The 15517-nt window shown below is 35.5% G+C and overlaps 1 protein-coding gene across 1 annotated transcript in view; it reads left to right on the forward strand.

Annotated features, from left to right (window-relative positions):
• Window positions 1–14800, forward strand: part of LOC102153548 (casein kinase 2 subunit alpha' interacting protein) — a 105746-nt gene extending 90946 nt beyond the window's left edge. Inside the window, 2 exon segments of the mRNA XM_038582500.1 lie at window positions 12232–14397; window positions 14400–14800. Coding sequence (XP_038438428.1) covers window positions 12513–14397; window positions 14400–14701 — 2187 coding nt within the window. The 5' untranslated portion in view covers window positions 12232–12512 and the 3' untranslated portion in view covers window positions 14702–14800.
• The last annotated feature ends 717 nt before the right edge of the window (window positions 14801–15517 follow it).

Consider the following 15517-nt stretch of genomic DNA (forward strand, 5'->3'; position numbering starts at 1 on the left):
GAAGAGCAAAGTCTTGGAAGGTATGGAAAAGATGACTGAAAACAGATGCTGGCAGCCGTCGAGGGAGAGGCAGAGAGAGGAGACCATGATTCCGAAGGTTATTTATCTTTTAAAGATAGAGAAATAGAAATCAAATGCCCTTCTATATCCAGAGAGAAAGATTGAGAAGGTATTTCTTATCCACTTTTGAAGAGAAAAATTGTGAGGTCAAACCTAGCTTGTGTGGTGCACGGGGCCAGGCCACTGCTCTTCACAAAAATGGAGTAGATATTAACATGTACTGGAAAGGGTTGACACAGATGGCAAGAACTGAGTACGTGCAGTCTCGTATTAATTTCACCATAAGCATTTCGATATTCCTTCATTTGCCATTCCCCAGTTTCCTATGAAGAGAAATATTTGGGAAGTAGAGGGATAGAGAAAGAGTAAAAGAGTAATGGAATCATCCTGACTTGAGATGATTATGATATCAGAGGTCTAGATAGAAATTTTTCATTTTTTTGTTTATACTTCCAATGTAATGTTTTAGGAAAAATACATAAAACTCCTTTTGTAGTATCCCAGGTAATGTTTTCTTTTTCTTTCTTTTTTTTTAAATAAGTATTTTTTTTTAAATTTATTTATTCAGAGAGAGAGAGAGAGACTGAGAGGCAGAGACACAGGCAGAGGGAGAAGCGGGCTCCATGCAGGGAGCCTGACGTGGGACTCGATCCTGGGTCTCCTGGATCAGACCCCGGGCTGCAGGTGGCGCTAAACCGCTGCGCCACCGGGAGTGCCCAGGTAATGTTTTCAAGAGAAAATATTGTAGGATTGTGTCTTATAGGAATAATTTAAAAATTTATTTATTTTAAAACAGGTTATTAACTTGGTAAATAAGCAAACCGAAAGTTGATTTATATTAGTTTATAATGAGTTTCTTGTCCCCTGGAATTATTTGAAGAAATACTGAAAAAATAGCAGCACTGGAGCTTAGACAAAAATCTTTAAATCATAAAATCAAAGACATAGAAAAATTAGATGCATCTTTTAGATAGAGGACCTTTTAAATAATCATCTAAACTAGTGAAAATTTAGGTGAAGACTTTAATAGTAGTTTATTTCCAAAACTTCTATAAGCGTATTTTCCAATAAGGAAAAGGTTATGCAGTGCTTATGTGCAGTAAATTACAGAGTACTAAATGTTACCTGTCATCATGACTATATTTTGATTTGTTGTCATCATGGGAAAACTAATCTCTTGGATTTGGAGAAGATGAATATTGCTAGCTATTTGCTAGATATGATATTTTAAAAGATCCTATTTCATTCTTAAAATGGTTAGCATTAGGCTATTGTCAAGCACATGAAGATATAGAAATGTTATGTATATGCATTAAGTAGTTTAATGCATTTGGAACAAAATCTACATTACTGAAATCTAATCATTTTAGATTCAGAAAGCAAGGGGTTTCACTGTTAAGTGAAAAACACAAATCAAGCGATATGAAGGCAATGTGTAGCCTGCCAAATTATCCATTGGAGGCTATGTCCTTGATTTTGCATAAGCAGAGTATCTTGAATTAGACATGCAGGGTAATCAACAGGTCTTCTGATGTGTCGTGATTTCCAAGAGGTCCTTCCCTTTGTTTGCACAGCTGCTTTCTAGAGGCCTGGATATCACGTTTCCCTTGTGATATTGTCACTGCTGTTTTAAACCTAGCGACCATTTCCAGGGACAAAGTTACTTGCACAAACATTTGATCTTATGAAAACTTGATCCATTGTTTCATTATCATTGATGGTTTGAATTTTTGTATCATCACGATGTTTGGATTGTCTAATATACTACTAAATAGCGGCTACATTAAAAAAAGAAGAAATGTTTATATAAATTTTAGCCCAGAGCATATAGTATATTCTCACATGTAGTCCCATTTAATCATTTTGTTAGAAATATTATATTATAGGGCAATCAATTTACAGATTTTATTGACTTTGAAGAGATATCTTAAAACCTCAATCTCAAAGGCTACATCGGGTTTAAAATAAAATCGAAAGGCCAGTAATGCTGTGAACTTAATACCAAATCACACACACAAAAAGTACCAAATCACACAATTGACTTTTAAAACAGATACACTTCTAATAAGACACACTGACGTCAATACACTTTGTATGAGCAACATGGAGCCAGTTAGCTGGGCACCGTGCTACTTGGTTCCTGCCTGGGGAGTGTGCAGTCTGATTATTCATGTTCATCTTACTGGTTTCACTTCTCTGCTCATTGTTTCCCCGGCTCATCAGTTACCCACAGGATAAGATCCGTATGTTTTAGAACTACATTCAGGGCCTCTCTTCATCTGCTTTCACCCTCATCTTTCCTGGAGTCATCGTCTGCCCCTCCTCTTCCAGTGACCTGTTATACTGCCACAGTGAATCTCTGTCCTTGAATGTTCAGATTCTTCCCTGCTTTTGTGCCCTTTCGTGAGATGACCTTCCCATGACTGTCAATAGTGAAATCATCTTTCAAAAATCCAATTCATGTCTCTTCTTCTTTGAAGCCTTACAGGACTTCCCACCTGACAGAGAAGTTTATGCATCTAATATCTAAATATCTATCTATCTATCTATCTATCTATCTATCTATCTATCTATCATCTATCTATCTAGAACTCATATTGGCTCTGTCTACCCAATATGATATTTTCATTCGAGATTTATATTTTATGGCAGTTTTTACTTGTGACAGTGTGAGAACATAAACAGGAGTTGAAATACTTATTATGTACAACAGATCCACAAGATGCCAGACACCAAAGTAAATAGAAACTAATATGATATTAAGTTGACTAATTACAAGGATCATCAAGTTGCTCAACATAAAAAGCACAATTTAAAAGTTTTGAGGTTCTTACCATGTTTGTTTCAAGTAACAAGTGTGTGTGTTGTCATATCAAGAATGCTTTATACTTTCATAGTTAGGGTTTTAAGAGATGCACGAACTTCTCTGTCAGATGGATAGATTTCTGCAAGGTTGCTTGAAGCCATTCCACTTATAACTCCCTGTATTGGGTGATAACCTGATTGCAGGTGAAAAAAGTCAGAATTTTCTCAAAGCTCTTACTTTGCATAGAGAATTGTAGAGCTTTTTCTGGAAGTAGTACCCTAGGAATTATATTTATTTTTCTGTACAATAGAAAATAGTCCTTCCGGTATTACTTTTCCTCACAGAGAATGTAGATAGTATATAGCCTACAACAGTGTCCAGCATAAGAGCAGCTCACATTTCTTTTCTAAGTGTCATTGAAAGAGCCATATTTTTAGTTTTCATGAAACTTCTCCTGAGGAGAGGCACACTTACCATCAGGAGTATGTGTACATGACTGTGCTTGTGAATGCAGGTACCATAGTGTTCAGAGAGTGTAGCCCTCCCTGGAATATGAATCTGAGAGGTTTCCCTCAGGTTTATATTTGGGAAAAGATGATACCTGAATGTCTGAGCTCGACAAAGTAGAAATGTCAGGTATTCATGTCAAGTACTCATGTCAGGCTAGAGATAAGCCTAGGATTGTAGAGGTTTCTTCTGAAGTCTATATACCTGAGTATATCATATGCAGCTGACTCCCAAAAGAGGATTATCTTCTTAGAATGATCCATCCTCTCTTTGACTCTAGTGCGTTAAGAATTGATTTCCAAGAAATTTTCTAAATTCGAATCTTTGAATCGCAAAAATAATGTAGGTCTAAGGGTATTTTAGATGTTGAGAGTTTGGTGGGCAGGGCATGATTTGGTTTAAACAAACCAAACAAATTAAACAATTAAAACAACTTACGCTATGTTACTCTAGACTAAATTTTAAAAATTAGGTATTGTATATTCTCAGTATTAACTCAATGTGACATTGCTGGAAAATCAACTTTTATGTACAACAGGAATATTGCCTATTTATACATGCTAAACCAATCCTCACCAATTTTTTAAAGTTATTTATTCATGAGAGACACACAGAGAGAGGCAGAGACACAGGCAGAGACACAGGCAGAGGGAGAAGCAGGCTCCATCCAGGGAGCCGGATGTGGGACTTGATCCCAGGACCCTGAGGTCATGCCCTGAGCTGAGATGCTCACCCTCTGTGCCACCCAGAGGTCCTAATCCTCACCAATTTTTAAGGCAAATATGCATTTATATTTTATGTATATGGGTTTCCTAGAAGTCTGTTTGATTTCTTTTGAACTTGGAACCTATTTATATTTTGATGGCTTATTGAGAACACAAAGCATTTTCCTTGTTGTACTGTCTTTGTTCAGAGGTCTACGTCTGAGAGATTAAATAGGGTTGGTTTATGAGACTCTCTTTGTTTTATATTGGTGGTTTTTGTTGTTGTTGTTGTTGTCTTTTGGTTTGTAATAATTTTGCTCCCAAATTCTCAGCTGAAGGTGGGATTCTTGAGATTAATAGTAATATTACATGTTCCATTATCTGGGACTACTGCAAGTTGTTGATGCATTCTTTCATCTGCTGATGGACATTGGATTACTCTCATTTTTGGAGAATTAAACTAAAGCTGCAAGGAACCTATTTCATACAAGTCTTTTTTTTTTTAATTTTTTATTTATTTATGATAGTCACAGAGAGAGAGAGAGAGGCAGAGACATAGGCAGAGGGAGAAGCAGGCTCCATGCAACGGGAGCCCGACGTGGGATTCGATCCCGGGTCTCCAGGATCGCGCCCTGGGTCAAAGGCAGGCGCTAAACTGCTGCGCCACCCAGGGATCCCCATACAAGTCTTTGTATGAGTGTGTACTTTCTTTTCTCTAGGAGTGAGTGGCTGGATCACGTGATGCATGTGAGATTCAGCTTTCTAAGAAACGTTCAACCTGTTTTCCAAACATCTTGGGCTATATTAAATTCCCACCAGCAGTGTATCAGAAGTCTATTTCTTCTACATTCTCATCAACAGTTAGTAGCTGAATTTTTTTAAAAATTTAGCAGCTCTAATAGATATTTAGTTGTATCTCATGTGGTTTCAATTTGCATTTCCTAATGACTAATGATGTTGAGTGTCTTTTCATACGTTTATTTCCCATTCATACATAATCTTTGGAGAGCTGTCCAAATATTTTGCTCATTTTTTTTCAATGGATCATTAACACTCTTACTATGTTTTGAGAGTTATCCATATACTCTTGATAACATGTCATTTGTCAGGTATATGGTTGCACATATTTTCCCTAAGCTTATAGCTTATCTATTCATTTTCCCAAAAGTGGCTGATGAAGAAGTTTTTAATTTTGGTGGAGTTCACTTTATTCATTTGTTCTTTTATTGGCTGTGCTTTTGGTGTCTCATCTAAAAATCTACACCGAATTTAAAGTCACAAAGATTTTCTCCTCTATTTTCTCCCAGAATGTTTGTAGATTTAGGTTTTATATGAGATCTGTAATGCCATTATGATTTGATTTTTGTATATAATTTGAGGTATGGGTCAAACTTCATGTTTTTTGTAGATGTATATTCAATGATTACAACATCTTTTGAAAGGATTACTCTCCTGAATTGCTTTTGCACATTCTAAAAAATCAGCTCTCCATATATGTGTGGGGGCATTTTTATTCTCTTCCATTGATCAACTTGTATACTTTTATGCCCATAGAGACTGTTTTGACTGTTGTTGCCTTTTTGTTTGTTTGGTTTTTTTTTCTATTTATTTGAGAGTGAGAGAGAGCCAGTGAGTGAGGAGGGGGAGGGGCAGAGGAAAAGGGAGAATCTTAAGCAGATTCCTCACTCAATGCAGAGCCTGGGGCCTCCGGGTCTATCATATGACCCTCAGATCATGAGCTGAGCCAAAACCAAGAGTGGGACACTCAGCTGACTGAGTCACCCAGGTGCTGGACTATTGTTGTTTTTTAATAAGTCTTGAAGTCAGGTAACGCTGATCCCCCCCCCGGTTCTCTTTTTTCAAAGCTGTTTTGTCTATTCTAGCTCCTTTGCATTTCAACTCTTCACCCAGATTTTTCTTACACAACCATTGTGTATTTATCAAAACAAAGACTTAACAATGGTAAAATACTGTTAACTGAACTACAGATTTTAATAGAATTTCACCAGTTTTTCCATTAACATCTTTTTGTTGATCCAGGATACTACATTTCATTTAGTCATTACATTTAGATTTTTTTTTTAATCAGTGACAGTTTCTTTATTGCTCTTTGTTTTTCAAGATTGACACTTTTAAACAGCAATGTGAAATATTTTATAGAATTTTTCTTAATTTGGGTTTGTCTGACATTTTCTTGGGTTCATGGATTTGGGGGAAAGTGTATTATCCTTTTTTATATGTTGTTAGATTTGACTTGCTAAAACTTTGGGATTTATGCAACTACCTGAAGAAATAGATATATAGATTTGTTTGCTTATTTGTTTTTTTAAATCTAGTAATGATTTTGTTTGGTTTTGGTATCAGGATAATGATTGATAGGATGAGTTATGAAGAAATTCTTCCATTTTAATTTTCTAGATTATGTGCAGAATTGGTATTTCTTCCTTAAATGTTTAGTACAATGCACCAATGAAGCCATCAGAGTCTGATGTTTCCTTTTGGGGAAGGTTTTTTGTTTTGTTTTGTGTTTTTGCTGTTTTAGAGGTGGGGAAGGGCAAAGGCAGAGGGAGAGAGAGAGAATCCCAGGCAGACTCCAGGCCCAGCATAGAGCCCAGCACAGTGTGAGTCTCACAACGCTGAGATCATGACCTGAGCCAAAATAGAGTCAGATGCTTCACCAGCTGAGCCACCCAGGTGCCATTCTTTGTGGGAAGGTTTTACACTTAAATTCAATTTATTTCATAGGTAAGAGATCTCTAGTTTTTCTTTTTTTTTTTTTTTTTTTTTTTTTTTTTTTTTTAAGATTTCATTTATTTATTTGAAAGAGAGAGCCTGAGCAGAAGGGGTAGAAGGAGAGGGAGAAGCAGACTTCTCCTTCAGGGGGGAGCCTGATGCAGGGGCAATCCCAGGACTCTGAGATGGTGACCTAAGCTGAAGGCAGACACTTAACTGACTGGGCCACCCAGGTGCCCCTAGACATCTAGTTTTTAAATTTACTTTTTAGTGAGCTTTGGCAGTTTGTGTCTTCCAAGAAATATGTCTCTTTCATCTGAGTTGTCTAACATATTGGCATAATATTCATAGTATTACCTTATTTTTCAACATCTATAGAGTTGGTAGTAATACCACCTCTCTCATTCCAGATTTTGTTTTTCTCTCTCTCTTTGTTTTCTTCCTGACATGTCAGACTAAATGTTTTCAGTTTTATTGATCTCAACCAGATTTTGGCATTCCTTGATTTTCTAGTTTCTATATTAATTTCTCTTCTAATCTATGCCTTTTTTTTCATTTTGGCTTAATGTGCTTTTTCTCTTTGCCTAATAAGCAAATTAATGTCCTTGGTTTGAAAGTTTTCTTCTTTTCTAATATAATTATTTAATGCCACGATATCTTCCCTTCTTAAGTTCAGCTGTAGCAGCATCCTACACATTTTTATACATTTTAGTTTTGTTTTCATTTATTGTAAAATAATTCCTTTTTGTCTTCTTTGATCCATGGGTTATTTAGAAGTATATTATTTTATATTAAGTATCTGGTTATATTTTCAGATATTTCTGTAATTTATTTATAATTAATATCATTGTCAAAAGTAAGAACATACTATGTATGACTCAAACCCATTTGAATTTATTGAAATTTGTCATATGGTCTTCTCTATAAAATTTTCAAGTAATTGCTCATTTTTGTAATAAGGTGTTTGTATTTTTATTGAATTGTTAGAGCAAATTATATATAAAGTATCTATGGTGATCATATATTTTATTATATATTGATATTTAGTAAAATTCTTGATTCATATATATTGACTTACTAAAGTGATTTCATTGAACTTTCAGAATGTTAATATATTATTGATTTTATCAGGTTTTCCTTATTCTAAATTAGGTTTTTAATCACAGTATATGCATAGAGAGATAATTTTATTTCTGCTTTTTCAATAGTTATATTTCTTTTTCCCTATTTTCTTCATATTACATTGGCTAGATCTTCCCAAACAATGTTAAATTATAGTAGTGACTATATGATGAATATCTTGTCTATTATCAGCCTGTAATGGGATTAGCTCACATTTCGATATCAACTGGACAATTTCATTTTGCTTTCAGATTGGCGTTTATTTTCACTAAGTAACTAATTTTTTTCCCTAGTAGTAGTAGTTCTTAGTAGTAGTACTGGGTTATGAAGAGTGGATGTTGGATTTTATAAAGTGATTTTTTTTGAGCATCTACTAGGATTTATTTTGAATTATGAACATGACAAATTATAATGTTTACTAATAAATCTTTACATTTTGTGAGTAAGATCAAGTTAGTGATGGTTGATTGTTATTTTCTTATATTGTTAAATGAAATGTTTAGTTAAGGAAATTTACATATGAAATAAGTGGTATTTTATTATTTTTATTTTAATTTTCAACTTTTTTTGTCATGCTTTAATATCTGAATCATGTACAGAGGTTTCATAGAACAATTTAGTCTATTTCTTTATCATATTCTGAAAAGGTTTATATAACTATGTAAATCTCTTCATTTGAAGTTTGAAAGAACTTATCTATAAAAAGAATTTGGGTACAAGACTATATGTGGGTTAATTTTTTTCTTAAGTGGTATTCATTTTCTTCTGCAGTAATAGCTTCATTCAAATTTCCACCACTTATTGCATACTTTTAATATTCCTGTGTTTTAGCAAAACACATTCCTTGAAGTGGGAGTGCCATTTGCTGAGTAAGTCTGAAAGTGGAAAACATTCAGAAATGTTATTTTTCTCTGTTTTTTGTCTTAAGTAGATTTTTGTTAGTTCCATTTGTTTTGAATTTCTTTATTCCTCTACATATGATAGCAGGATTTCCACATTACATTCCTCTTCTTTTTTTTTTTTTTTTAAGTTTTCATTACATCTGTGTGCCAGATCTTGGTTCATCCTTTAATGTTTCACCTTTCAGTGTAATTTTGTTTCAGATGTGTCTTTTCAAATTAGCATCAAGTTATGTATTTTTTAAACTTTTTATTGAAGTTAAAAACATACAAAAATACATATAGTGTAAGTGTTAGAGCTCAATTATCACAAAATGAGTTCACCCATATAATCATCTTCCAGGTCAAGAAATAGAGTATTACCACCACCCTAGAAGTTTTTGTTCCCCCCTAATCTCTACCTCCCCAAGTGTATTAGCTAGACTTTTAAGAGCATATGACTTTGTTTTGTACTTTCATATGCAAAATTATGAAGTATTTTTGTGCATATTATTCTTTTCATTCAATATTTTGTATATGAGATTCATCCATACAGTTGCATGGTGCTAGACTTTCTGTTAGTTTTTTATCATTGTTTGCTATTTTGTTGAATGAATGTATCATGAGTTATTTATATATTCTGCTATTAATTGACAGTTAATTCTAGTTTGCAGCTATTAAGAATAATGTTCCCCTGAACATCCTAGTGCCGGTATTTGGTGAAAATATTCATTCATGACATGCCTATTGGATAATACCTAAGAGTGAAATGTGTGTGTGTGTGTGTGTGTGTGTGTGTATAACATACTAATTAATTTACATAGTCACCAAATCTTGGCTTTGTCTGTTTTTATTTCATTTTATTTTATTTTGTTTTAAGTCATATTCTGATAATGTGTTGTAATATCTCTTTTTTTAAATATGAATTTCGAATGATGCTGAGCTTTTTTCATATATATGTTAGCATTTGGCTATCCTCATTTGTCAAGTGCTTGTCCATGTATTTTGCCATCATTCCAATTGCACTTTTTTTCTAAGCAATATGCAGTGGTTATCATTTATGTAATATTTCCATGATAATATCCATATTTTTTCAGATACCATGTATTATAAATATGTTTTCATATTTTTTAATTTACCTTTACTCTTTCTAAGTATGGTATATTTTGATGATTGGGAGTTCATGAATCTAAGTTACCAATTTTTAGTGATTATTGCTTTTTACTTTCTGTTTAAGAAATCTTTGCATACCTCGAGGTCATGAGGTTATTCTGTATTACTATCCAGAAGCTTGTTAGGGTGCCAGACAGTACACAGTGGGGTGTATACAATTTTCTCCCTCTTTAAAAAATTGGGTGTCAGATCACACTACACAAAATCCAGTAATCACAGATAACTTCAGGGCTTACTACTTTTTCAGACATAAGCAAAGTGAGGGAAGTCCTTGGGTGAGCTGCAGCTGTGTCTCACCAGCAAGAGTTTGCTCTTGAATGTCTGGAAGAGGAGATGGAAGTGAGGTGATGAGGGAAAGATATATAGAAGTTAATTTAATAACATATTTGTCTACATGAGATATGCCTATAGTATAAACTGAAATTAATGGCATTGGATAGCAAAAGGTAAATTAAGATGTGGAAGAGGTAAAATCTGCCAGTATTGAGACGCCTGGGGGTCTCAGTGGTTGAGCATCTGCCTTTGGCTCATGACATGACCCCGGGGTCCTGGAATTGAGTCCCTCATCAGGCTCCCTGCAGGGAGCCTGCTTCTCCCTCTGCCTGTGTCTCTGCATCTTTCTGTGTTTCTCATGAATAAATAAATAAAATCTTAAAAAAAAATCATCCAGTATTGGTATCTAAATGGTTTTGGAGGGTGAATCTGTTCAAGAATAACTGCAAAGATTCTGAATTAGATAAATAAGCTTTAGGCATTTAGATAGAAGATATAGAAAAGGATTTCTCTAGAAGGAGAAATAACTTTATTGAGTTTATGTGCTTTGTATTTGAATTGTCTTTGGGACTTTGGGGTAGAGAAGTCTGATGATTAGTGGGAAATTAATTTTGAATCTAAAGAGAAAACCAGTACCAGACACAAAAGATTATGAAGTCATTGGTGTGTAACTAATATTGTTGATACTTGGAGAATTCCACGAAGAATGACCCAGGAGTTCAAAACAAGTAAATTAAGATATAAATAAGATAAATTTTAAAATAGATATACATAAGATTAGAATAAGTATGTGAAAAGACACCTTGAAGACCTTCTAGTTGTAATAAAATTGGTGGTTAAGTAATTGGATAAGTTGGCATATATGAAGAATAAATTTGTCCATCAGAAATTGTGTTGGTAAGTCATGGGAGTATAAGAAGAATCATGAAACCAAATTTTGATAGCTCCCATCTTAAAGGACCTTAGGACCAATGGATTATTTGGCTGATCTCAAGATCTGTTGCAATAACTTGCAGTTTTTTTTGGTCATATCATATGTCTTAGCTTTAAAACCAGAAGAAAAAGACCTAAATCATGAAAATGCACTAAAATAGTATCATGTTATATTATATGTTGTCTTTTAAAAAGCAGCACATCCATCTTTTCTGAGTTTGTTTCACTTTTGGCCAGCTATATGTCTGGTTGTTTTGTTTTTTGGTGAGGTTTCTTTCTGTAGCTCATTTTTAAAATCCCAAACATAACTAGTATGATTATTTAGGAATAAAATAAAAAGAGAAGAGAACTAGTGATATAACACTGAGGACTACATTGAGGTGAGAGGAAAATAAAAACAATTTAGTGAAGGCCTGAAGAGATATGAGAGAATGAGTGGAGAGAACCAGAAGAGAAAGACAGAAAGAATATGAACGAAGACAGATTAAGTTGTAGAGAAGAAGATTTAGTTGTAAAATGTAGTAGTCACAGTCTCAAAAGCTACCATGGTGACAAATAAGAACAAGACTAGAAGAATGCAATAGACTTTCAACTGGAATAATGGACTTTTGGAGATAAGCTAAAGGGTGATACTGATAGGTAATTAAATCTAAACTGAAAACCAACATTTTAGAACTTCCATTTCACTCTTTTCTAAGATTCTCCTATTTAATGCAATAAGCTTACCATAGATTTTTTTTGTTCTTTTGCTGGTTTTACTAAAGTTGCGATTAAAAGAGTACCAGAAATGGCTATTACCATTTATTATATTCTGGGCAATGTTATACATTTTGTATCTTATTTAGTCTATAGCTCAATAAATATTAATCTATTTTATGGATAGATAATGGATTTTAGAAAGTTTAGTTCAAAAGTTACACACAGAGTAAGTGACTTGGATTTAACATAAAGCCCATGCTCTAGTCACTGCAACAAATCGTTTGAGAAAATTAATATCCCTATTAGGATCTCTTCTGAACTCTTTTTGCTATTTTATTAACAGGCATTATTTCCTCAAGAGAAAAAAAACACTCTAGGAAATGAGAGAGAAGATAGTGGAGAATTTCAAACGGTGATAATTTTTTCAACCTAATCTATATCTGAATTTTGAGATACTCTATAATATATGGGAATTAACAGTGAGGAAACAAGATAGAAGTTAGAAACTACCAAAGACTATTTATTTTAAAATATTCATTGTCCATGGAATCCAGCTAAAAGACTCAGTTACCATAATATCCCAAAAGCCAGCTGCTTTCAAATAAACTGTACCACTAGCACAAGATGGTGCCATTAGCATACTATGATCAACACTTTGTGTCATTAGAACACTCTTACCAACTGGCCACAACCAATTCATTAACATATCAATACACAAGTGAAAAACTAAATCAACCTGATATCCAGCCTGTGGCCAGAGCACAGGCCCATAGTAATCAACTTGCAGCACCTCAAGTGAACTCTAAGCAGATGGTGCAGAGCTGCTCAATATTGCCCTCAGCCAAGTCGCAGGACACAATTTCACAGGGCTTTTATAACAGGGCTCTGAAAGCACCAGTATCACAATCCAAACATCAGGCCACACCTTCACTAGACCTCCATCAGAGAACTTCATTGTGGCCTAATCAGAGAGCCCTGAGCTCACCTGTGATACACCATAAACTTCAGACAACATCTTCGCTTGATCTGAATAAGACATCTTCATCAATGGAGTCCAGTCAGATGAACTTGAAGTCACCATTACCTCTCCCTAAACCTCAGACTACACCTTCACCAAACTTTTGCTGGACATCACCTTCACAGAAGTCTAACCCAAAAGTCTCAGGTTCATCATCATTCCCCACCAAATATCAAGAAACACGTTCCCTAGACATTCTCTGGACTTCATCCTCTTTGGGATCTAATCGAAGAATACTTAGCTCAACATTATCACAACCCAAGTCTCAGAAAGCATCTTCATTGGATAGCCTTTGGACATCTTTATTAGAGCGCAATCAAAGGTCTTTGAGCTCACCATCACTCAACTCTACATCTCAAATAAATGACTTGCTTCAGTCATCACGTTCATTGGAATCCAATCAAATGGATCTGAACTCACTGTTATCTGACTCAAGAACTCAGACAGCACCTGCATTGAATTCTAGTTCCTGTGTTCTGAGTTTGCCATTGTCCCACTCAAAACCAAGGAAGTCACCTGTAGCACATTCAGTCCACCAGACTCAGAGTTTGCCCTTGTTCTCATCCAAATCTCAGACAGTGTCACTTAACCATGACTTCAGGACCTTGAGCTCACCGGTTTGTCCCTCCAAGTTTCAGAACACCTCCTCACCAAATGACAAACAGAGAACCATAGATGTATCTCCACCCCATTCTAAACCAAATATCTCAAGTCAGACATTCTCAAGCTCCAAACACTTTATCAGAAATATAGCTGCTTCAAAACTGGGCTCCAGATTCCAGAGTAAAAACAACTTTGATCTTTGCGCAAAGACAGAACCAAATAAAGAAATTCCATGGAGTTTAGATTATATTTATCCCTGCATTGTGAAAGGTGGCACCATCCCTGATGATATTGTAAATAAAATTGTCAATTCTGTCTCCAAGACCAGAATCCAGAGGGACCTCTGTAGGCAGATTCTCTTTCGAAGGATGAGGGGAAGGCCAAATCCTCATCCTGGTCCCCGCCTTTCATCAAATTATATGGTTTGTTTAGCTTGTGCTTCCTGCATAAAATCTCAGTGTAGCCACCTTACAGGAAGGAAGGACCCTCGCAGTGCAACACTGTTTGTCATACCAACGCCTGAACTTGGTTCTGAGGGAGAAGTGGAAGTGAAGTTAGTTTTTCTCCTTTCCCTGCCAGAGACTTCTCTCTCATCTTGTCTCCCATCCCCTGTGAAAGAAAATCAGCCTGTTGCAGCCCCTGAAGACAACCTTGAAGGGACGGAGGAGATGCAGGTTTCCCCTCCATCTGAATCTGACATCACGCAGGAGCTAAATATGGAGAACAAATGGCTAACAGCAGCCCCTGAAAACAAAGCTGTAAGCCAACAACCCCAGGCTATCGACTGGCTGCTTTATGTCAAGAAAAGTAGTAATATTCAGCCACAGTCCTTGCCTCCATCCTCTTCCTCCTCCACATCCTCCTCCTCTTCCTCCTCTTCATCATCTTCTTCCTCTCTTCCTCTTCCACTGTACCCTCCTTACCCCCTCCCGCCAAAGAGTCTACCACATCTTCTCTCTCAGGTTGTGTGTTCACTAAGGTGCTTGGTTACCACCGGTTGCCTCCAGGGGTCTCCTGGCTTGAGTTTATATGTAGTAAAAGTCACCAGCCACTTCCTGGGAATCCACAACCAAGTCAATCACGACCTCCCAAAACGAGGCCTATGAGGAATAGCACCACAGTAAAAGGGCCAAAGGGGCCAAAGATACTGTTCAAATTTTTCCAGACAAAGTTTCAAAATGAGAAATATTGATTAAATTAACTTTTTGTTTCTTGGAAAGCAATTGACCTCTTAGTTCTTTGAAACTAGAGATTGATTTCCTATCATGCTTATTAAAATTCTTAGTAATAACTAAGTGTGACTGTATATTTTAGCTGAAGAAGCACCTAGGTAAGGGGAACTAGTACTCTTAAGTCTATTTTCTTGTTAAATAATAGACTATGATCTCCTAGAAAGCAAAACTGAATCCTAGGTTTTTAACCAAATGCCTGGCTTATAGTAGCCACTGTATAATCATTGTTACATGAAATAATCCTAATTGGCCGTAAACCAGAAATACTTCACCTACCTTATCTTGAACAGTATCTAGCTCATTGTTAGTCTCCTTCCTCATAAAACATTATAATGACAGTACCCTTAAGCCAATTCATGCTAGTCTATTTCCCTGTCTCTAAAGAAAATTCAGATCATGTTCAACAGGTAAGACTATATAGAGGGAGGAATCTTTTTTTTCTAGGTATGTGAATCTCTTCCTAGTATGCGTTCCTAGGAAAATTCTTCTGTGCTAAGATCCCACACTCTAAAATCCAGTGATTTATTCAGCCTTGGATAACAAATCTTAGGCCAGAGTAATTAACTGGTACAAATAACCCTACCTATTGTCTGTGCCAATATAAGTTATAGGCTCTGTGCCAGTATTTAAATTATAGGCTCTAAAGTTATGTGTTCATCACTTCTATCTATACATCCAAAATGGGTAAATAAAAATGTTTAAAAAATGTTTTTGTTCCACTGGGTCTACTGGTAGTGGGAAGAGAAGGAGTTGTCTTAGCTACTCGCCTTACATGA

This window comes from Canis lupus, chromosome 33 (assembly GCF_011100685.1).
Source record: "Canis lupus familiaris isolate Mischka breed German Shepherd chromosome 33, alternate assembly UU_Cfam_GSD_1.0, whole genome shotgun sequence".
NCBI classification, from domain to species: Eukaryota; Metazoa; Chordata; class Mammalia; order Carnivora; family Canidae; genus Canis; species Canis lupus.